At 35.0% G+C, this 24501-nt stretch overlaps 1 protein-coding gene across 1 annotated transcript in view; it reads right to left on the bottom strand.

The window, feature by feature from the left end:
• Positions 1-21993: 21993 nt before the first annotated feature.
• Positions 21994-24501, bottom strand: part of LOC149578112 (alpha-L-fucosidase 1-like) — a 49535-nt gene continuing 47027 nt past the window's right edge. The window contains exons 3-4 of the mRNA XM_089827574.1: positions 22929-24215; positions 21994-22292 (exon numbers count right to left, since the gene is read on the bottom strand). Of these exons, the coding sequence (XP_089683700.1) occupies positions 23423-24215 (793 nt within the window). The 3' untranslated portion in view covers positions 21994-22292; positions 22929-23422. The remainder of the gene's footprint in view (positions 22293-22928; positions 24216-24501) is intronic.

The following is a 24501-nucleotide window of genomic DNA, read 5'->3' as shown; positions in this document are numbered from 1 at the left end:
TTTAAAACTCCACACATTTAATAGTGGAATTATATAAGAGATAGTAGTAAGAGGCTCGGATACCAATGAGAACTAAACCCCAAACTTGAAGTACATACATATTTATTAGAATAAAATAGGAGAGTACATGAATATATCTTCTTGTATGTGATTTCTCTCTGTGGCAAAGCTGAAATATTGCCTCTTTTCAATCATACAAATAGACTAATAAAAGACTATAACCAATCTATAATAAATCTACTTGTTTAAGAAAGACCTAACTATAACCCCTAAAATTCCTCTAACTCCCTATGTATTTGCTAAATAATTGGATTCAGAGGATTGTAAATAACTCACAACCTATGTCTTATTAATCTGCCACATCACATAAGACTAAAATAGAAATGGATAGAATACACCTACATCAAATAACCATTCTTTAATTGTCATGTGATTTTTATTATGACAATTTCATTGCATGCTTCTATGCACTTTTCAATCCTCTATGTTCTACATACTTCTTGGCACAGTTACTTTACTAAAATGTCATGCATCATTTTTCTATCCAAATTTGTGCAACTGATAAATAAAAATGATTAGAGGTAGTCATATATCATTGCTAGTACTCTTGTTATTGAGATTCCAAATGTTGACATTTATTATATAGAAGTCACCACCATACCTATATGAATCTTCACCTATACATTAACAATCATGTAGAGATTTGATACATTTTATAGTGAACAAAATCTCATGGTTATATAAAATGTGCATGTCACAATTTCTCTATAAATCAATTGGAGTTACATAGAGGTATCAAACATGTTAAATTGTATTTTTCTAATAAACAAAAAACACTTATAATATATAAGAAGTGTTTCTAAATATTCTCTCCAAATGTCTATTTTTTTTTTTAGTGGAAAACTGGAACTATATGTTATTTGTAACTATTTCACTTTTTTGAAAAAAAAAAAACTATTCATTGTGTGCAATTTTATCTATTTTGCAAGCTCATACGGAGTGTCCATGCTAAGCTAACAAATATGTAAAAAATACATGAATGTTCAATTAATGTACATGAATTCTATATCCCTTGACATGTCTAGAAATAATTACTTTTTGTGGTGGTTAGAAATGTTAAGATACTTTATAATATATGCTCTTGTTATTTTCACATGCAACTAAAAGAGGGAGAAAAATATAATAGAAAAGTATCCTTATAAGCTATGTCAATTCCTAATTAGTTTTAGGCCCATTTCATTGATTCATCATAATACAATTACAAATCAACAATTGGCTCATTCTTATTATATGTTTGGCTCACACTTTGATAGTTTCTCTCATTTACCAACACCTTAGATACTTATGATGCATTGCGCCTATATTCACACCTGATCTTATACATTTTCTCCACACGCCAAAATTAGCATTTTATCTAAGGCTTCACTTTCAAGACACTTAAAATTGAAGTTACAAGATTCAACCTTAAATTTTTTAACCTTGAATTTTATTTTTGAAAATCAATCTTTATTTCTAGCCATAATGTAACATGCACTTCTATAAATCTATGGTACATCTTGGTCTTTATGGACATTCAATATGTTGATAAAATATCATTTAGAGATTAAAAGACTAAAAGAAGTATCTATAAAACAGTCCAATTGTATAGGGCATCTATATATTTGTGAATGTGGTCTTCAATTATTTTATCAAAACCACAAAGTCAATTAATGCACTTAATTGACTTAGGAGAACTTAACCCTAGTGATTTGGAAATTTCCCCTAAGGTATTTGTTAAACCTTCTTGACATATTCAAGCACAAGGGAGACAAAGGAAAAAATAATGCACATCTAACCATACCACAAGAATAAGTTTTCTATCTTAGAACTAAAAATATGAGCAAACATTTCAAATTGTCTCCTTAACCTTTTTAATATGATATTTATTAATATATTATAAGTTTTTTCAATCCAAGAAAGGACACAAATCAAAATATGTGCAAGCTGAAATCAAATTATAACAATTTTATCAAATAAAGCTATGTTATCTTAAATGTTCATTTTCTCCAAATGAAGCCATTCACCATGATTTTCCAAAGAAAAGGGTCTTAATATGACCAGTCTTTTACCTATTAACTTGGAATATGATCTTGCTAGAGAGAAACTTAGAAATTATAATTTAAGCTACACAATTGAAACCTCTTTGGAAGAAAGGGAAACATGACCATTGTAATGACTAAAAATACTTCTACACAAATCAGCGTTGCATTGTGCTCTATCTCTATGAGTCCTTACAGCTTTGTGACCATACTTTATAGCTATCATTTCCTAGGAGTCAGACCTAGGCATAGCTTATTACGACCTTCTTTTCGCCCTTAGCTCCGGCTTGAGGTGTGAAGTGACCATACAGTTTCCCTAACACGACCATTCTAGATCTGTGAGACCCCGCAAGGGATCTCTTCACCAGCTACACTCCTCTCGTAGCACTCAGCTTCATCACATGGCCTCTAGTAGCCGCACAAATCAATAATTGTTGAAATTTTTCCCTATGAGGAAAAATGCCTAATCTTTTCTGTAATGTCCCATGCTTTCTTCTTCTTCTTTTGTTGTAATTGTTCTTTTTTGGACATCATTTTGTGCTCTGTTTGTCTGCTTTCTTCTTGGTGTAAGCTTCCAGTCCCATAGACCCACGTTGTGGTCTTTTGTTAGACACTAATAAAATTATCTTATCTTATCTACAAGGACTAAAAATACTTTCCTAACAATCACTACTTGAATAATGTTTCATTCCATGATTGAAAATACCTAGTAATCCACTTCTATCCATGCATGTGAAATTATATGGTAGCTAATTTGAATAATGAAAACATTGCATCTAAAATTTGACTTAAAATCCTCCCTAGTTCATTCTTCTTCTCACCATGAACCTAATTATTGGTGACTTTTTGCATGAATATCAACAAGTAGTCCCACCATGCTTATGATGTGTTATTTTGGTATAACAATGTTTTATATTTCTATTCATGATGAAAAATAGCATTCTCTAATATGTGGTACTAATTTTTAGTTGATTCGAGTCATGGAAGGTGTCAATGTTAAAGTACAAAATAGAGTCAACGTCAATATGAAATTATTAAATTGCAATTGTCATAACTAGAAAAAATACAAGCTTCATATGGACAACATCGCTTAGTTCTTAATGTTGGATGTTTCAATGATACAATTGGATCCCATACTCTCATGTGAAGACAACCTTTAGCAACAAGGTGTGAGCATCATTTGTTACCACTATATCCTTTTACTTGTCTCCAATTTTGTGGTGCTTTTCATTATAATATAAATCCCTATTAAAATCAATGTTGTCATACCATAATCAATAACCTTAAAGATGATCAGGTTGTTCCCCATTAGTTGCCAATCTAAAAACTTCACAAGTCAAAAATATAGGTCCATGGAGTTTCCTACAGGGTGATGTCAAGACAATCAAGAGCTTGAATTTGGGGACAACTGATTGATGAAAATGTGATGATGATGGAGCATGGTACTAATATACATATAATACTTGTAAAATAGTTATAAAAAGATGTATAAGAATTGCAAATGAAGCTTTGAAAAAAGAGTAAAACTTAAAAGCTACTAAACTTTCAAGTGAACGTAAAAAATTTAATGTTGAACAATGAAATTGTAAATTCAATATTTATATATTTTTCAAGATCTCATAATGATTATTAGAATGATTATAATGGGAATTACAAAATTTTGAAATAAAAAATAGAGTGAAAACAACAAAATGGGATAAAGTGGGGCCTCCAATAATCATAAATAACCTCATCACAAGAACATGTGGACTTTGCATAGTCAAGATCCTCTAAACTAATGTCAAAAAATCTTTCTTGTATAACTATAGTATCCTCATCAATTAGTGTTGGCTCCTCTAGCTCTTCACTCCACTAGGTCGTTGGACATTCATTGTACATTATTGTGTTGTGGTCAATAAGACATGACACCCTATGTATAACCACAAGCTTCTTTTCTCTCTTATCTTAGAGTAAGCATGCTCATTTTAAAAGATTCAATAAAGTTTTATAAGTAGACTAATTCCTCTCAATAGTAGAGCTAGAAACCTTGGATAGAAGAAAAAAGGTAGTTATAATGGTAATCAAAGAATTTAGTCCATAGATAATCTACCATGAAATTAGGTCCTATGTTATAGATTTTCTATATATCTTGACATCCTTAGAATAATCCCTAAGCAGCAATTTTTGTTTACTTAGTACAAATTATATTAGCCTCTATTAGATCATACATCTTTTAGATGATCCTCATGAATTGTACCTTCACTTTAGTATCTTGTATAGGTATAATTGGGCCATGTCTTTCAAATGTTGCTTGTGATTCAATGCATAGGAAGTCATTCAAGGGAGTGTTAAGTTTCTCTCATCTTTGATGAATGATTGTTGAATATAATTATCATAAAATACTAATGTAGGGCCCTTCTCTCCTATGAAATCCTTCATATGATCTAGCATAGCATAAATGCATTCATACATATCTCTAATGCTAGGTGCATTAGCATCCCCATATCTAATGACTTACAAAACCGGAGCAATGATGGAAACTATATATTTTGCATCATCCCAAAAAACATCACTACGCACATCCTTCACCTTCTCCCTCTACTTTATCTTGCTTGGGTGACCAATTGCATTCTACTATGATAACCATTAGTTGCATTGCCTCTTAAAACTCAAACATTCTTTCCAAGATAATGAAATCAGATGCCTATCTAGTCTCATCAAGTTTCAAAAATTCTTACATATATGTAGTCTTGAAGAGTGCATGTGAAGTGTGTTGGTTACAAATAAACATTTGCATATTTATAGCATATGAGTCTTAAACAATCAACTACTTCAAAAAATATGGGCCCTCTGAACATGTAACCATAATATTAATAAGTGAAAATGTTTATAGTCTATCCACCCATCCACGACTACATTGCATCCACATACCACCAACATTTCTTTGTTTCCTCCATTAACACATTTCTCTTTGAATAATTTGTATCTAAGACTATGGTCCTCAATTTTATCTCTCTTTTGGCACATATGATTATCCTACCCTTGATACCTTCACCATAACCTCCTTATAATGACATTAGGCCATATAGATTTAAACGAAATACAAATGGAAAAGAAGAATTTTCTCGCGGCATCATTTGCATTATCCTTTGTCTATACATATAATATTTCAATAAGTGGATTATGAGCAACACTTGTAAACTTGCATTTCCTCTAACCTCTGGTTCATGTGCCCTTAAAGTACAATAAATCCTCATACATGCAAGTTGCCTTAATAAATTATAAGTAGAAATATGTTGTTGGACCTAATGAAACTTCAACCTATAAAAGAAAGAAGAAAATGTAGGTGTAATCCTCTTCACCACCCCATAGTCTCTTGACCCTAAATTTCAAGTTTTTCTCCACATCTCTTCATGTAAATCTACACCTTTTCCTCAAATATGAAGGTGCCCCTAACTTCAGATATGTTACTCTAGAATTCAAGGTTACAAGATTCAAATTACCACAATCTTGTGTCGCTAAATGTCCAAGGCCTACTCAATAATTTGATGCTAATTGTTTCAAATGAGAATTAAGATCAAAGTAGCCCTCAACAAAACCTATCAATATTTGTTGAGGAGAAATTCATATTTGCAATTGCAAGCAAAAAGAGGTTGAAGAAAGGGCCAAGAAAATTATGCAAGCAATCAATGAGCATCATGGCTTCAAAAATATTTTTCTATTAGAGTTGTTTCATGAGACTCCAAGTATAAAGTTGGGATAATACGAAGATTGGTCTAATGAAGAAAAATTGTTGATAAACCAAATTGTTTTAGATTTCTAGTGTAATCATTCGATAATTCATTTTTTGTTACGAATAATAAAACATTTCTTAATTCTATTAACACAATCTGCAACAATAACAAGATATGGGATCCAAGTGAAATTTTCAAACATGATATGGGAGATAGCATTAAATGTGATTTTGATCCATAATTCCACAAGGACATGCAACCTCCAAATAAAGTGCTCACAATAGTTTGGGACTTTGAGGAAACATCGTGTGTTTCTGTACTACCTTCAATTAGATGTCCCTAAGATGTTTGAGGAATTCCAAAAAATATTCTTATCAAGCATCTTTTGTGGACAATCGGAAGTCATTTTGAATTGAAGAAAAATAAGATTTTCATTCAAAACTACACCTAAGGTTGAACCCTAATGGTTGATAGGCACCACCTAAGTCCCATAAACTACATAAAACACCCTTAAACCCTTATTTTAACTTACAAACACAAATCGACATGACTAAGGAGAAAAAAGAGTGAGTGAAAGAGTAAAAGTGAAGTGGAACAAGCTCAAGAGGGTTGAGAGGCAAAAATAATAGGAAGAGCAAGATCTACCCAAACTTACAAGGACTTTTTAACAAATAAGTAGGTTTTCATGGCCATTTTTTTGTCATTTTTAATTCATTCTGCATTTGCACTCATATACATAGTTGGAAGTGCATATTCATTGTTCCCATTGTTATCACCATTGAAATTTGAAAATAAGAATGAAAAAAATCATATACTAAATTGCAAATTCCAATTTCAAAATTTAAATTTTCTCTACTTATTAATTTAGTTTTAAATTTTTAATATTTCAAAAACAAAAATCATAATATTCAATAGAAAATCATCATACTTTTATTTTTCATTTAATATTTTACAAATCACTTTGATTAGTTCACATGTTCAATTTTTATGTTCTTAATCTAAGATGAACATTTTTCACATCCTCTCCTTCTATGCTAAATGTACTTGAGTAAGATAAACAAGATAAACAAAAGCAAAATTTTTGGTTACAAACTTAAAAAATAAAGATTTTTATTTGTTCATCTACTTTTGTACTTTGTGTAACTTGAAGTAAGAAAAGAAAAAATAATTGTATCTTATTCTTGTATCGTATTGCTTGCATAGTTTGAATCTTAATTTTAAAATTATAAACTTGAAAAAAATATTATATATTTTGCAAGCTCACTATGAGATCCCATGGCATGAGTGAGGACGAGATGTAGATTTAAAGCAAGCGTGAATTCGATTATGCACCAAAGGCAAATGAAAAGTAGAAAGAGAGAGTCACCGTGAAACTCAAACCACGAGCCTCGTAGTGAATGCAATTTAAAAGGTACAACAAAGATAGAGCTCCATGTTGAGTGCTAGAAGAAACATTTTTAAAAGATAAGAAATGATTAGACAATTTATACGTAAAGCTTTAAAAAAAAAATAAGTTATACCTTTTATCACAAATAGTTAGAAGAAACAAAAATAAAATAAATAAGCTATAAAATGAAAATAAAAAAGATCAAGAAAAGATTATTAAATAATTAGAAAATTAATAAACATTTTGTAGCTATGCAATGATCTTTGGGGATTTCTACCCTAGGACTGTTGTGCTTTGTATGGGACATTTTGAGGATGACTATTAAACTCCCACCCCCTTGGTAAACTTTCTTCCTAAAAAGCAAGGAAGGTTTTGAAAATATCTCAAAAGCGGACATTGAAGTGTCCCCCAAATATCCCAAGGTTGGTTAGTTGTCCCCTATAGCCCAACAGTTTCAATATAAGTTCAAAAAAAGAAGTACATCCTTGATTCGTGGTTATTAGCAATTACTAGACATTTGGACTTGAAAAAAATACTTAGCACTAGTAACAACATAGGAAATAATTGAGTGTGTCATAAAACAATCATTAGTAGAAATGTTTTGCTCAAAATATAGCATGCATGATATTGTTCACTAAAATAATTATCTTATACATTAAACTTAATTTTGTAACCACACAAACACAATTCTTCTACTAAGAGCGGGGTGAATTAGTAGAAGAGGCAAAACTCAAATCCTTAATGAATTTAAACTTTTGATGATCTTGACAAAACTTGAACTAAAAATTGAAGGAATGTAACTTGAAACTGAAATATGAGAGAGATACAATAACAAAATGAAGAAAATGCACAAGAATATATGGAAACTCGAGATGGGAAAAACCCCTATGAGAAATGCTACTAGAATCTACTGTCGTAATCTAGCCTCACAAATGAAAACGATTTACAATTCTTTAAGGAAAATAGCCTAAGAAATCCCCTACTTAAGCACACCAACTCTTACTATCACAAACTCTTCAATCTGAGCACCTAGCCAACATCTTTGATACACCAACCATAGAATGTTACAAAATAAGTTTTACAAAATTTAAATCTAGTACTTTAAACTTCACAAAAAATAATGATGTAAAATTCTAAATTGCTACAAACTCAACCCTTCAAATATTTTGATCAGAATTAAAAGACAAAAACAACTTCAATCTTTTGATAAATCTGCCTTCTACAAGTTTTATTAAACATTGCTTAGTTAACTCCATCAAACATCATAAAAATTGTTGAACTGTCAAATCTTGTTTGCTAAAATATACTTTAAACACTATCAAAATAAATGATTTGCATACATATATGGTGTACCTTAGATTCTTTATGTTTGCAACATTACATATTTTGATCTTGCTGACCATGGTAATCTAAAGAATGTTTCTCACCAATCAAGAGTTCTATAAACCTGAGTTACAACGTTCACCAAATTTTACCTATTAAATTCAAAATTCAACGAACTTCAAAATACTACTTAAGAAATTGTTACAAACTTGTCTAATATTTGTACAAATGAATGTTACAATTTATTTAAATAAAATGTTTTTCAAGGCTTTTTAAGGTAGAGCAATATGAATGGGTTGATCCATGAATATTTGACAATCTTTTCACCGTCGACTAGATTGAAGCTTTCCCAACCCTTTTCAATGTCAAATAACAAGTTAGGAAACAAAACTAATGAAGCTCATAATCCAACTGAATGAAACATTGAAAAACAAAATTAACTCCATATACATTAAATATTGCAATAAAAATATCAGTACACAAATTTCACTCCTCTTTTAACATAAACTTCAAGCCGATAGATTATAAAAAGGTCTTCATTTTTTATTTAAATAGTTAGATTTAATTTAAACATCTAGATTTAATTCATAAGCTTTATTTTCTTTTAGTATTTAGAAAATAAAATTGAATATCTTATTATTAGATCTGTTATAATTTGTATTTAATTTATTTTTGTTAATTATACTAAAATTAAATATTGATTTGAATTATAATATTTAGTATTTAAACAAAAGATGACCAACATATTACAAACTTTTAAAGACCGAATCCCCCAAAATTAGTAATGTTGACTAGGGCTATAATTTTGAATCACTAAGGTGTTAGCTACTGATCAATGTACGAATCAACTTTAGGATAGGATTAGTTTTGCAAGTGTCATTATAAATGGGATACTCTATGAAAAGGCATCTTGGATTGCAAGGATGCTAAATGAGAATACAAGAACACTAGCAAACTCTCCAACACTTTCTTTTAATATATATTTAAACATGCCATTAGGTCAAAACAAAGTAAAGCAGATTCAATTACTCTTAACCAAACTTATAAAATAGGAAATTAAAATAACATCACTAATAATAACAACTTTAACCAGGAAAGTTATCTCTAAATACTAAACACATCTTCCACTTACATCTAATCATCAATTAAAGACGGAGCATGCAGATACTATACTATACGTCCCCATGTTTTAGCATTGATTAACTAGGAAGTAATAAATAATATTTCCTTTTATGATTTTTAATAGTGACAGCTACTATGTTCTTATGCTTATGATACTTTGCATAGGCAATCTTCACAGTATTAGATCCAAGATTTTAGATATCTTTTTCTAATGAAAGATTTATCATACAGCAGTCCAATGCCATAGTATTTGCATAATCTTTATGATAATTTTATCTACTCATTCTTAAGCTTTTTAGGATCTCCCCTTTAGGGTTTAGATGTTTACATGTGATTAGCAGGCTTTCCTTAACATCAAACTTCTCTAACTGATGTGTCCACATTTTGTAGAATCATCTTAATCTCTTTGGATAAACAAGTTTGTTGTTAAGTCATTTAATACAGAGTTGCAATCGTGATAAAATGGTATACAATTGAGAAATCTAACAAGGAAGAAGATAAACAAGATTTATTGAAGTGCCAACCAATTCTAAGAATGCAAAAACAAGTTATTAAATCTTCAAAATTTTCAAGGAGATCTTTAAAAAGATATGATTATAGATCCCTTGAACTAAAAGAGCCTAACATTAAAATTAAAATTGGATATGATAATATCATAACATCCTTATGTAAATGGAAGATTTTCTTAATAAAAATCACAAATAGTAAACATTTAATTGATAATAAGAATAATCAACAACAAAGATCTTTTAATTTATGAAGTCAAATTTTTTATTGTACTCTCTAGTGGCCTACACTAATCATTAACATGAGCTTGAAGTATGACAGTAGCTGGAGGTATTCATAAAGAAAATGAAATAGCAAAAGAACAAGAACAAGAACAAGAAGAAGCAACCTCAAAATAGATAGAGGAACTACTCAAAAGTCAACGCAAGCCAAAACAAATGTAATCAAATTCATAAGGATATTTTTCAATCGTATAAACATGTGCTCCGTAAAAATGAGGTATGCCTCCTCAAGACCCCAAATTTTCAAGGACACATGTACATTAGTTATTCTGAGGGTTGTCATCCTCATTCTTTTTCCACACTTTGAATGGAAAAAAAAATTGAAAATAATTTTTTTTAAATAATATATAGGGCTCTTTGCCTTGTACCAATATATATATATATATATATATATATATATATATATATATATATATATATATATATAGTATTTAAGCAAAATGTTAATATAAATTTTATTATATCTTAAATTATTAGATTTGTTAATTGATTTATATTATATTAAGTATATCAAAGTATAATATTTTAAATATTTAAATTATATTTATATTAATATATAAAATCTAATATGCTCTTATTATATTAGTAATATCTAAATTGAACTTTAAAACCTTATAATATGAAGATGCTTTTTAATTTATTTATACCATACATGATGCACTTCTAGTTTTATAGAAACGATTTACTATGATGTATTTACTTCTAGTTTTATAGAAACTAACTTCAATGATGTATTTACTTCTAGTTTTATAAGAACTATTTACTATTTTGCTTCCCACCATCAGCATTCCACATGATTATGCAATTTTATACCCAATACATATATATAAACTTTGCTTGTTTCTTTTGTGATATATAATATTATTTTTAAACTATTTTACTTTATAAATTTTATAAGAGAAATTTAGCAAAAAGAGGGGTAAAAATTTATTAAGACAGAAAGGAATACAACAAGGAGAGCTCAACAAGGAGCTCGATCTTGAGCAACAAGATCATCAAATTCTTGCACCATCTCAAAGGACAGTTGCCTCCTATCCCTAATATTCCAACCCGAATCATGACTAGAAGCCCATTTGGCTAAACAATTAGCAGTTCTATTCCATTCACAAGGAATATACGTCAACCTAATGAACTGAAAAGAGGAAGAGAAGAAAAGAATATGCTTAACAACAGTGGCCAGCTACCAACTAACATCCTCAAGCTCTTGCGAAGAAAGCATGTTCACCACCACCTGGGAATCAGACTCACAAATAATCTTACTCCATCCCCGCAAGCAACACTGTTCCACAACATATAAAATAGCCTGAGCTTCCATGAGATTGTTAGTATAATCACCCTTATGAACTGAGAAGAAAAATTTAACATCCCCAGAACTACAACGAGCCACTCCGCCAATACCAGCCGGACCAGGATTCCCACGGGAAGAACCATCAGCATTAATTTTCAGAACTCCACAGGGAGGAGGAGTCCAGTGCCCATCCCGGTTAACCCGACCCTTCCTCTGATGGTGAAGCTGCCTGGACATAGAAAGAAACCTATGAGCTGCAACCCCATCCTGCAGATGAAAATTGAGGCGATTACAGATAGCAAGATCAATCGGATCCATACCCCCATCAAGCTCACACTTCACAAGAATAGTTTCTTGAAGAGAATGTGATATTTTTCACCAAAGATGCAAAACACCAAGCCGAACATCTTGGAATATGCGACGATTCCTCTCCAACCAGATATGCCAAAGCATGAAAGATGGGCCAGCAATCCAAGCAGCATGGAGAGAAGAAGACTTGGAGGGAGCACTACCCAAGCGGGCCCAGAACTCAGGCAAAGAGGAAGCATGCCGACAAGAGCAACCCCAAGCACTCCACCAAAGGTGCCATATCTGAGTAGAATAGGAGCAATGGAAGAACAGATGGGAGACAGACTCCTCTCCATTACCACACAAAACACAATAAGAGGGGCCCTGAAATCCACGTTTACAAAGATTATCCCAAGTAAGACAACAGTTGTGAGCCACTAGCCACATGAAAAAATTGCACTTGGACCAAAAAACTTTATTCCAAACTTGCTTCCACCAAGGGACCTCAGCATCCCCAAATAATTGTCTAGTTATCTCTTGATACCCAACAGAGACATGATATTTACCAGACAAGGTACCGCCCCAAGCCAAAACATCTGGACCAAGCAAAGAAGAACACTCTCTAGAGGCTAAAATTTGAGAAAGCTCCTGACGATCCATGTCTGTACCTCCAGGAGGCCAATCAGAAGAATGCTTCCATCTGTAACCAACAACAGGTCCCAATTGATAAGGAGTCTTGTAATGAGCCACTTTATCCCATCCAACGGCAAGAAAAGAGTCACAAAGAGGCTGAAGATGAGGGTATATTGATAAAATGGAAAGGAATCCATCCCAAGCATCAGACCAAAACAAAGCCTGAGAACCTCCTTTACATATCCAGAACAGACCCCTCTTCACCAACATCGCACCTGTCTTCAAAGTATGCCAAACCATTGAGCCACGACCTTCAAGAGGAAGTGCAGAAATAGAGCAAGGATCAGCACCATGAAAATATTTATGAGTGATAATACGAGCCCAAAGTTGATGTTGTCTAGAGCACCATCGCCAATAAAGTTTAGCAGCCAAAGCTTGACTACTCAATAGAGCAAATCGAAGACCAAGACCACCCTCCTTTTTAGGCCTACAAACAGTTGCCCAATTAACCAAGCTCCATTTAGTACTACGCAAATTACCACTCCAAAGGAATTGTTGAGAAAGAGCATCAAACTCCTTGAGAAAGTAAATAGGTGCAGCGTGAACCATGCTTCTATAAGTAGGAAGAGCTTGGATAACAGCTTGAAGAAGAGTAACCCAGGCAGCAGTAGAAAGCCATCTATGAGTCCAATGATTTACCTTATCCTGAAGCTTGGTAATCAAATTTTGCCAGAAGAGACGTGGCTGCCTGGAAACAGCAATAGGAATGCCAAGATAAGTCAAAGGAAGTGAACCTATCTGAAACCGTAGGATACCAACAATCCTGTGCTGAATAGAATCAGGAGTGTTAAAAAGTAAATGAAAGATTTGTGCTCATTAACTTTCTGGCCTGAGGCTGCCAAATAAACGTCCAAAGCATGTCAAAAGGCTTCAGCTTCCTTGATCCTAGCAAGACCGGCAAGAGCAGAATCATCAACAAATTGAAGATGGGAAAGAGAAGGTAAGCCATTACCCCACCGCCAGCCTTGAATAGAATTCTGGGACACCTGATGCTTAATGAATCTGCCCAAGCCTTCAGCCATGATGATGAATAGATATGGGGAGAGAGGGTCACCCTGGCAGAGGCCTCTAGAAGCACCAAAAAGTTGAGAAGGTTGACCATTAATAAGAACAGAAAAAGAGGCATAAGTAACACAACTCATAATCCAACTCACCCAGTCATAGCTAAATCCAAAAGAAAGAAGAATACTCCTTAGGAAGCTCCATTTAACTCTATCTAGGCCTTAGCCATATCCAGCTTAACAAACATGGCTCTCTCCCTTGAAGTAGCCATAGAGTGAATAGCCTCAGTAGCAATAACCACCCCATCCAAAATTTGTTTGCCAGCAACAAAACCACCTTGTTCTTTTGAGATAATAATGGGAAGCCACCTTTTTAGTCTCTCAGCAATCAACTTAGTAATAACTTTGTAAACCAAATTACATAAGGCAATTGGTCTAAAAAACTCCAATTGATTAGCACCCTCTCTCTTAGGAATAAGAGTCAAGAATGTAGAGTTCAAAGCTCGAAGCATCTGCTTGCTAGCATAGGATTCTTTAACCACCTCCAACAAATCATAATTAATGATGTCCCAAAATTCTTGAAAGAAAAAACTGGAAAGCCATCAGGACCAGGAGCCTTCCCCTTAGGCATGCCAAAGACCACCTCTTCCAGCTCTTCCAAAGAGATAGGACGCATGAGATAATCATTCATTTCCTGAGTGATAAGGGAAGGAATACAAGACAAAATAATATTTTCTTCATTATCAGCAGGAGGAGAGTCCTTAGAGAAGAGGGTAGAGAAGTGCGAAATAGCCTCCTGGAACAAAGCTGGCAAGGAATTCAGTTGGATACCTTGAGAATTAACCAAAGAAGAGATAGTGCTCTGATTCCGACGAGATTGCACTATTTTATGGAAAAAGGTAGTGTTTCGATCACCTTCCTGGAGCCAATCAACTCTAGCCTTTTGCTTCCAAAAAATTTCCTCTCGAAGTTCCCATTCTTCTAGAGCTCTAGAAGCAAGGGATTTAGCCTTGCCAAGATCCTCGGAGAAACCTCGATCTCTAATCTCCCTTGTGATGACATCAAGATCTTCTTGAGCAAGCCTCTTCATAAAGTGAAGGTTCCCAAAGCATTCCCTATTCCATATCTTGAGCTGCCTTTTAACATATTGAAGCCTTTTAGAAAATGAGAACATTGCAGTACCATATGTAGGAGCACCATCTTTCCACCAACAAAAAAACAAAATCATGAAGAGAGGAGTCACGAAGCCACATCAACTGGAACTTAAAAGGAGGATGCTTCGGAACATAAGCCCCTATAGCGGAAAATTTGATTGGCCAATGATCTGAACCCCTCCAATCAAGGATTTCTAAAGAGATAGTAAGGGTGCCACTAACCCAGAAGCAAGAAACAAGAAATCTATCCAGACGTTCTGAGATAGCAGCAACACCAGTCCTGCGATTATTCCAGGTATAGAGACCATTAGAAGGCTTAACATCAGAGAGATGCAAAAGAGATATGTGTTGCCGAAGAAAAGCAGAAGAAGGCCCCAATCTAGCCAAACCACCATGCTTCTCCTCCAGACTTAAAACTGAATTGAAGTCCCCTGCTAACACCCAAGGATGATAAGGATGACAATTTCTAACATATTGAATATGTTCCCAAAGTTCCTCCTTTCCCACAAGATCAACAGGTGCATACACATTAGTAACCATGATTACCTCTCCTGAGTCTAGAGCAGAAGCTACCATAGAGAGAGCTGAGCGAGAAGACATCCAGCCAAGAGGAGAAATTTTTTTAGCATCCCAAAATATAGCTAAACCACCAGCACTGTCTGTTGCCCCAACACACTGGCATTGGCCACGAGACCAAATACTAGAGGCACGTTGGACCATAGACTCCACGGAGAGCTTAGTCTCTTGGATACAAAAAACATCAAGACTATGATCAACCACCAAGTTATGAACAGCCTTTTGTTTAGGGATGCTATTCAACCCCCTTACATTCCATGAGAGAATAATCATCATTGGGTAGAATTGGGAAAATGAGAATCCAAAGGTTTCACTGAACCAGACTCAATCAATATATCTCCTGTGAGTTTAATCTTCTCTTGGTCTGTTTTGCACCCACTCCTTAGAGGGGGAGTAGAAGAAGCCCGCTTAAAGGGTCAAGGCAACAACCCCAAGGGGAGAGGAGATCCCTTGCCCTTACCTAATGGTAGCACATCCTTAACCAAGTCAGCCAAAACAACATCATTATCTTCCAACACTGCAGGAGTCGCCAGAGCCTCTGTCACAGGAGCTACAGGAACCTCACAGTTTTGATATACTACAACTTGAGATGCCCCACAAGCATCATTAGGAACAAATCTCTCATCTGGGCAAACTGGATCAGAAGAGATAGGAGGAGGAATACCCTCCTCTAGAACCATACTATCCAGCACCTCAAAGCAGTTAAAACCTGAATCAGATAATCTTTCTTTCAAAGGCCTCTTTTGACCACGTCCCTTAGCTCAAGGGCGAACAGGGGTAAATCCATCCTTATCCTGCATTTGAGCCTTACCCTTACCTGTAGCATCTTGCGGATTCATCCCCTTGGTAGTATTAACCATTTGAGATTGTCCTTTCCCTGTAGTATCTGCCAAACCACCAACGTTGCCAGCTGTAGAACCATCCACTCCTTTGAAACTCGAGTTATGGGGGCACTGACGCTGTAAATGACCATACTCATGACAAATCCGGCAACGGAAAGGAAGGGATTCATAATCTAACTGTTGCACCCAAGAAGAATCCCCCGGACAAATTTCCAAAGAATCTGGTAATGAGTTATTCAAATTAATTTCAACACAAATTCTAGCATAAGAAATAACCTTTTTATCGAGGGATTGATGTGCGATCGCAGCCGGCTTCCCCAACAAAGCAGCAATTTGTCGAAGGATGTCTTCACGCCAAAATTCCAAGGGAAGACGAGGCAAGCGAACCCAAACTGGCACTGTTGAAGGGAGATCCTCAACAGAATTAAAATCTAAATGCCAAGGTTTGACAAATAACCCCACATGGTTGTAGAAATAAGGGCCTCCTTCAAAAACACGATCACGATCAAACATGCAAGAGAATACAACAAAAAAATAACTATTCCCTGCCAACATAATCTCCATATCGCCTTCCACCTGCCAAGAGCGGCGGATCCATGCCTCAAGAGCAGATAGGGAAATCCGGATTCCAAGAAATTTGCATATCAAAGCATGCTTGGTCCAATAATCAATGTCCTCCATTATAGGCGTTGGAGGAATAACCAGAACAGGGCGATCATGGCTACGCGGAAAACAACCATTAACTTTTTTCAGCTTGGAGCTCTCTCCTGAATAAAACGATTCAGATCGCATTGCATGCATAGTTGGAGAAGAACCATCTGTTCTCACCAACGGAGAAGAAATCCCAGGCCCTGCCATGCAAACAATAAAACCCCAATCCAAAATTGACTGCAGAAGATTTCCAAAAACACCGACGCAAATTTAACCCTCACCCAATTTCATGTATTCCTTTCTACAAAGCAATCAACCTTCAACCATTTGGAATTCTCCCAATAGCAGAGGCACTTTACCACATACCAGATTTTCAATACATGGCATGCTTATGTTGCTATCAAATGATAAGTCTGCCATTTCCAGCAATGCATGCTCAACACACCGTTTTCTTTACTACAGCGTTCACTCTTTCCATCGGCCATTTATAATTTGTCCTTTCGGATTAATGGTTATAAGCTGCTTGTAAATTTAACCAACAAAACTAGCATACTTAGCTAGCTATACAACCAGTCATTGCAACTCCTAACAACCCAATGAAATATTAATAAATCGCTACACAATATATAAGTAAGGCTTCTACAATATAAACCAAAATAATATCAGTTTTCAACCATATGTAACTTGCAATAATTCAATATTCTGCCCAGAGTACCATCAATACTCCTGTTTTATACTTTCTTTGTGAGAAACAGGAGAATATACTTCTGTCAGAAGAACTCCCAACCATTCATGGGAAAGTCATTTCTTTCCCCTTATAAATTTTTTCCCATATGGGTGTTCATCCAAAAAAAAAAAGAATTATCAAATGATTACTCTAAAACAGTATATGAATGTTCAAGTAATGAAAAGATAAATACAATCAAGATCCAATCTACAGTCAGTAATATACATACGATAGAAACAGAGTAGAAACTGTTGTGAACCATAATTAGAAAGCGAGTACTAACTCATATCAATCTGAAATTGGATTTGAACAACACAATCTATAGAGGAATATTTCAAATCAAATTTTTAAATAATGTAGCGGAGATAGAACATCAGACAGACTTAATAACTAAGAGCAGGCTCACGTGTAAAGTAATTAATTTATAACCAATCTGGGAAGTGGGGACATTACACCATCTTATTTAAATAGTTGAGTCTAGGAAAAAACTCACCATTCTGTGCAAACGGCTGGCCTTTCTCTGCAAACCACAATGTTCATCTATAGCCTTACATATGTGTGAAGGCAAAGTTTAGATTCTAATAAACCGTGCATAGTGTAGAGTCTAGACAATGATATAACGGAGAACGATGGATGCTATCAACATACATTTGGAGTGATTATCAACAATGTGAGTACTTCCTAGTTACACAATACCATTTCATCACTATGTTCAACCTGTGTAAGTGATATTGCTATTTTGAAAATAGCTTTAATATCAATGCAATCTTATTTTTTCTTAATTGATGTTCCTGATATCACTAGCTGTATATTTTATTATCATTTATTTACTTTGTAAGATTTTATTATTTAATTGTTAAATCCATGATCAGAAAGGGATCATAGACGAATCACTTCAACTTCTTGTCAACTATTTAGGTTGTGTTCCCACTTATTTTGAAAAGAATAAAGCAATGAGAATGTACAAGGAATTACATATCTAGGGGCAACAAAGTATTATTTAATGCACATATAAGAGGCCCAGCTTTAGACATGTTGATAAAGTGGAGAGTTCTAATAGTAAACAACAATGTTAATACAAGAAGATTATTTTGTGTCACAATAGTTTTTCCTGGCAGGGCAGATATCCACTTATGGCCAAACCGTGGCATATGGATTTCGATCCACTTTCGGAGTCCTTTAACAAGTTCCCTATCTAGGTCCGGCTCCCGAATCTCCCGATACATCTTTGGCATGATTCGATTTTTGAAACTATTGAGAATGCTATTGGTATTTTCTTATATGTGGATTCTGACACGTCTGATATTTTCCACTCGACCTGTGCGCGCTTTCTTGTTGAGTTGGATGTTTCTAAGGGCCTCCCTGAGGCAATTTGCTTGGATTCCCCGAGGGGTTCTTGGACACAAATGCTGGATTTCGAAGGTATCCCTTTTCGTTGTAGGAATTGCCACTTGACTAGTCACATTGCTACTCGGTGTGTTGCTAGGAAGTCTAAATCAAGGCGACCACCTTCGTGGTGGTCAAGGGCCTCGTCTGAGCACTATACGGTGAAACAATCCTTGGATGCTCCTGTGGATTCTATGGCTGAGGTCTCTCCTGGCGTTCATTTGGAGCCAACGGAAGAGGAGGGTGTCCCCTCTTTGGTCTCTTCCCCTATTTCGGATGCTCTTCCTAAGGGCCAGTTGTCGACTGATTCTCATAGGGAGATTGTTGCAGCTTTAGCGCCCCCTGGGTTCCACTGTTCTATTTCCTCTGAGGCTTGGGTTGCTAAGGCTGCGAAGATTGAGGACGGGTGGATAGCGGTAAAGAGTAAGCGAACTAAGCTTTCTACTCCCCCTTTAGATATGAACCTTCAGTCGCGTAAGGGAAACTTCAAATCAAAAGGAAAATCTTAAGTTCCCCTGTTCTGACTGGTTTTTTTGTGATGGTGAGTGGGTTGTGGCTCTGGCTCGCTGGTTACTGGTCTGGGAGGTTTTACTGGTTGCCTTGCCTTCCCATCTGTTTACTTTCCAGGTTCCAGTGTATTTTCTATGGCTGAGGTCTCTCCTAGCGTTCATTTGGAGCCGGCGGAAGAGGAGGGTGTCCCCTCTTTGGTCTCTTCCCCTATTTCGGATGCTCTTCCTAAGGGCCAGTTGTCGACTAATTCTCATAGGGAGATTGTTGCAGCTTTAGCGCCCCCTGGGTTCCACTGTTCTATTTCCTCTGAGGCTTGGGTTTCTGAGGCTGCGAAGATTGAGGACGGGTGGATAGCGGTAAAGAGTAAGCGAACTAAGCTTTCTACTCTCCCTTTAGATATGAACCTTCAGTCGCGTAAGGGAAACTTCAAATCAAAAGGAAAATCTTAAGTTCCCCTGTTCTGACTGGTTTTTTTGTGATGGTGAGTGGGTTGTGGCTCTGGCTCGCTGGTTACTGGTCTGGGAGGTTTTACTGGTTGCCTTGCCTTCCCATCTGTTTACTTTCCAAGTTCCAGTGTATTTTCTGGTTGCTTTTTCTTGATACATCTGTTGGTTTCAGGTCCCTGTAAAACCTGGTTTAGATGTTCAGCTAGTCTCAAGTCCTTTTAAAACCTAGTAGTGCTTCATGGTATATCTTTCTTTTTGATGTAAAGGGTTTCGGGGCCCCTTCAAAACCTGTTTTTACCTTAATCTAAAACAACAATGTTAATACAAGTTCATTTCCCACATTTTTGGAACATTTTGCTTGATCAACTTTTAGAGAATGATTAACGCCTACATGTTTTCAAGTAATATGTCAACATGATGTATAAAAGTTTGAACATCGTAGAATGAACAAACAAGAAACTTGTAACTAGAAAGCTAAGAAAAGATGTATATCAAAACATCAAAACATCAGTATTGTTTCATGGTCAACTTCAAAGGAAATAGACATGCATTTAATTTGAAACTTACAGCCTTTGGGTCTTTTGATATAGTTTTTGTATAATATATATGGACGCTGACAATGAAAACATTTAAATTTTGTTGATTTGTTTGTTTCTTCTCATGTGAAATCTCAATTCAAGTGTAAAGTTATATATAAAACTTCTATAATGTCTATGATGAATAGTTTAAAATGGCTCAAAAGTACCCCCAAATGAGTAACATGATCCACTGTAACTTGTCAATCCCGTCCCCAAAACTTGGGGGTGCAAAGTAATTATGTCAACTAAAGAAATGAAACAAGAGGAAGAATCTAAAAACATTCCCAGTGTTCTATAAGAGGAGAATAAAATATTGCAAATCCAAGAAATGGATACGTAGGAGATAATTGAACTAGTGAGAGATCCAAGCACGAGAAAAACCCTATATATAGATGGATGTGAAACAAAAGAATCGCAAATTCTAACACATTGTTGGCTCAAGGAAACGGAAGCAACATAAGAATTCAAAGGAAAAAACCGATTCTGAAAGAATGGAATAATACTTTCTTAGCCTTGAACAATCTCTTTTTTTTATTAGACTTAAATTCTTGCCAAAAGTAATGGAACGAATTGAAATATGTATATCCAAGGTTGCTAAAGAAAATGGAGATTTTGTAGCGGGAAGATCATACTAGTTGGAATCTGATTAGCTCATGAAACTATTCATTTACTCTAAAATATATGAAAGAAATAAGTATGATAAAGCTAGATATACACAAGCTTTGGATCTGTGATGAATATGAAAATTTATACTAAAACAAGCAACTTTGGATCTGTGATATATATGAAAAGTTATACCAAAATACAAATGAGGTTTACCTGCTTTGGATTTGGTTCAACATTGTTTGAAAATTGAATCACTATTACACTTTTAGTCAATGGGTTTAATTCACATAGATCCCACTCTCCTAACCTATTTATTATAGTGGTAGAAGTTCTAAGAAAGTAATTAAAGATACAACAAGAAGCAAGAAGAATTAAAGATTTACAGTGTACACATAACCCACTCAATGGATCTAGTATATCTTTATCCATTTGTGGATGATACTCTGATGGCAGAGGCTGCAAGAAAGAACTTGCAGAATTTTTGAGTTTGAAATGTATATTACAAAAGTATCCACTCAGAAATGCCTACAAGTAAATAAATCATGTATCAAGCAAAGTGATTGAAACCATCACAAGATAACAAAAAAATAGTGTGGAATGAAACAAAGGGAAAAAGAAAATGAACCTAAAAACTTGCACTAATTGCCTACTTAAGAGTCGGTCGAACCCTTCTGATAGTCTTGTGCATCATTGAGATGGCAACAGCTTCCTTACAACCATAAATTTCCATTTCACGCTATTGCTTACTATCCCACCCTTGATTTAAGAGAACCTAAATCAGAAGAAAAACACTCATTTAACTAGGATTATTTCAAGAGAATATTTTAATAGGCCCCTTGTTACGAAATCTTGTTTATTAATTTCTGTCCATTTTTTGTTTAATGTGGAATGAACATACTTTTATATAGAATTCCAAACTAGTTATGAATGTCTGATCATTTTAGACCCCTTTAATTCATGAATTACAAGTAGCTGTCAAAACACCAGTGAAGGTGGATACATAAAAAATGGACTCTAGATGCCAAGTGTCAATTGGCAGTTAACCCATCTCTTAGACCATTGAAGAAGGAGGTCTACTCCATGTAATCAGCAACTTCACCACTTTGTCATTGATCCACAAGTGCATGTTCAGTATCTGTTTGACATATTTATTAGCACTTAATGATGAAATTTTTACTATTTCCAAAATACTCTATACAAAAGGAAAAGAATGCTAAGGTGAGAAGTGTGTATTGTTTCAAAGGAACCTGGGACTTGGGTCAGTTCATTATTTCTCAGGGATGTACTAAATGGATCGTCTATGTGATTGGCATAGCCAAAACTTTAATTTAAGATCAATGCAGGCTACTTTATTCATCTGTAACACCTCCTATAAATTACTATACATGGAATTCAAATCTGCATTATTGTGTGGGCACCCCATATGAACCTATACACCCTTTGGAAGTGTATGGAGAACAGCATGAGCACCAAATGGAGGTACCTAAGAGTACGCTCAATATCCTAGGAAAGATATTTGAATGAAGAAGGAAAGAACAATGTGAGTGTAAAAAAGGAGGCACTTAAGGGTATGCCCAATATCCTAGGAAAGATATTTGAACAGGGGAGCAACACATGGACAAGGACATTGTTGGCCACAGGGTCCAAAAGGGCATGCACCCTTGGAACATAGGCATCACAAATATGGATGTGACATTGAAACAAACCTGAATTATCATAATAATTATATATAAAAAGGAATGTGGTGGTGAAGAAGATGGAAGTGTCTTACCATATCAACACGTCCAATCTGCAGCTAGGTTCACAGTTGATAGAGATAATTCTGTTCGCCAGTATTTGCAGCTTAGACCCCAATTGTTATAGACTGTTCAACACGCCATGCTGATTATGCCCAACAATTGCCACAAATATACCCTCCACCAAGGCCTAAGCTCCAATTTTAACAATGGCAGCAATTATTTCTCACTAATTCAGAATAGCTGGAACTGCCAAACTCTTCTGAATCATCTACATACCCCTTTAATTCCCAAAAAGATGCTCTCCACTTGCTTATCACACTTCCACTGCTTCCACAACTCAGTAATTTATAAATCTTGATTCTTGTCCAACCCCACTAAGTGACTCCAATACAAAACAAACTAGAAAACCTGATAAAACATTATCTCCAAAAAAACAGAACCATATAGTAGAAATAAAATGGTCATATGATGTTCCCATCATATAAAACTGCACTAAAAGGCTAACAGAAAATAGTCGTGCAACTAATTATGATGTTTGTACAGTATTTGTGCTCAAATTTCCAGGAACTGATTGTATTTTTCCATCCAATGTTGTAAAATTTGTTTTAGTTAGGGTGCACGCTGAACTTGAAATTGCTTTCCTGCTATTATTAGCATAAACAATGCATGTGCTGTCCAAGTAGAGACCAAAGAAGGCAATCAGTGGGTCAGCTCGAGCCTTGTCTATTGCTAGTCTCAAAAACCGAGAGCTAACAGGGCTAAAACGTTCTAACTTTTTATATCCAACTGTGGTACCATTCATTACAGTGCACCATACTTCATTTTCTAGAATATCCAGGTGATATTGACTCACTCTTTGTCCCAATTGGATTGCTTCTTGTAAGCATAATACATTGAAGGAAATAACCCTTCTCAAATCTATATGTAGATACCATTTTTCCTGCCCCTCTTCAGGGGCCCAGTATGTAAAAATATCATCAACAAGTATCCAGCTTGTTCCAAATTGGAAATCATTTCCACGGACACTACTTGCTGTGATAATAGCATTTTGGGCTAAATTGACGGAAAATATTGAGTTCAGAATATTTTTAAAATTATGAAGCACTTGGACATCTTCGTAAGCAAGAAGACCTGTGCTATTCGGTGGAACATTCAACAGTAGCATACAATTCCTCCCAGTTGATTTGTAAAATATTTCCAACAAAGAATTTGCTGTTTTAGGATCCTGTGAACCATGCCAAAACCAACCAGGCCTTATAGACACGTCACATTCTGGAGGTACCCAATTAGAACCAATGGGATCACCTTGGCGAGAATACCTGCCAGACATAAATAAGTTTCATCACTGTCTTCTTCCATAATCTACCATACAATTTTAAAATATGATTAAAAGATGTTAAGATGCATTCAAGATGCCATATAGAAAAGTGTTGAACATCAACACCAGAACTAGTAGTAAGACTTAAGGACAGGAACCATAAGAAATTCAGAGAACAGTTGCACAAGAATATAGAATTTGATGCTTTATTTCATAGGTAGTGTTTCTAAGAATTTGCCAAGAGCTACAACCCAAGATCTAGAGGCCAATGAAAAGCACAAAAGTGA

Source organism: Cupressus sempervirens, chromosome 1, assembly GCF_028749045.1.
Source record: "Cupressus sempervirens isolate cs-2001-9-10 chromosome 1, ASM2874904v1, whole genome shotgun sequence".
Classification (NCBI taxonomy): Eukaryota; Viridiplantae; Streptophyta; class Pinopsida; order Cupressales; family Cupressaceae; genus Cupressus; species Cupressus sempervirens.
The sequence above is the reverse complement of the archived record's forward strand: the minus strand, read 5'-3'. Positions and strand labels throughout refer to the sequence as shown.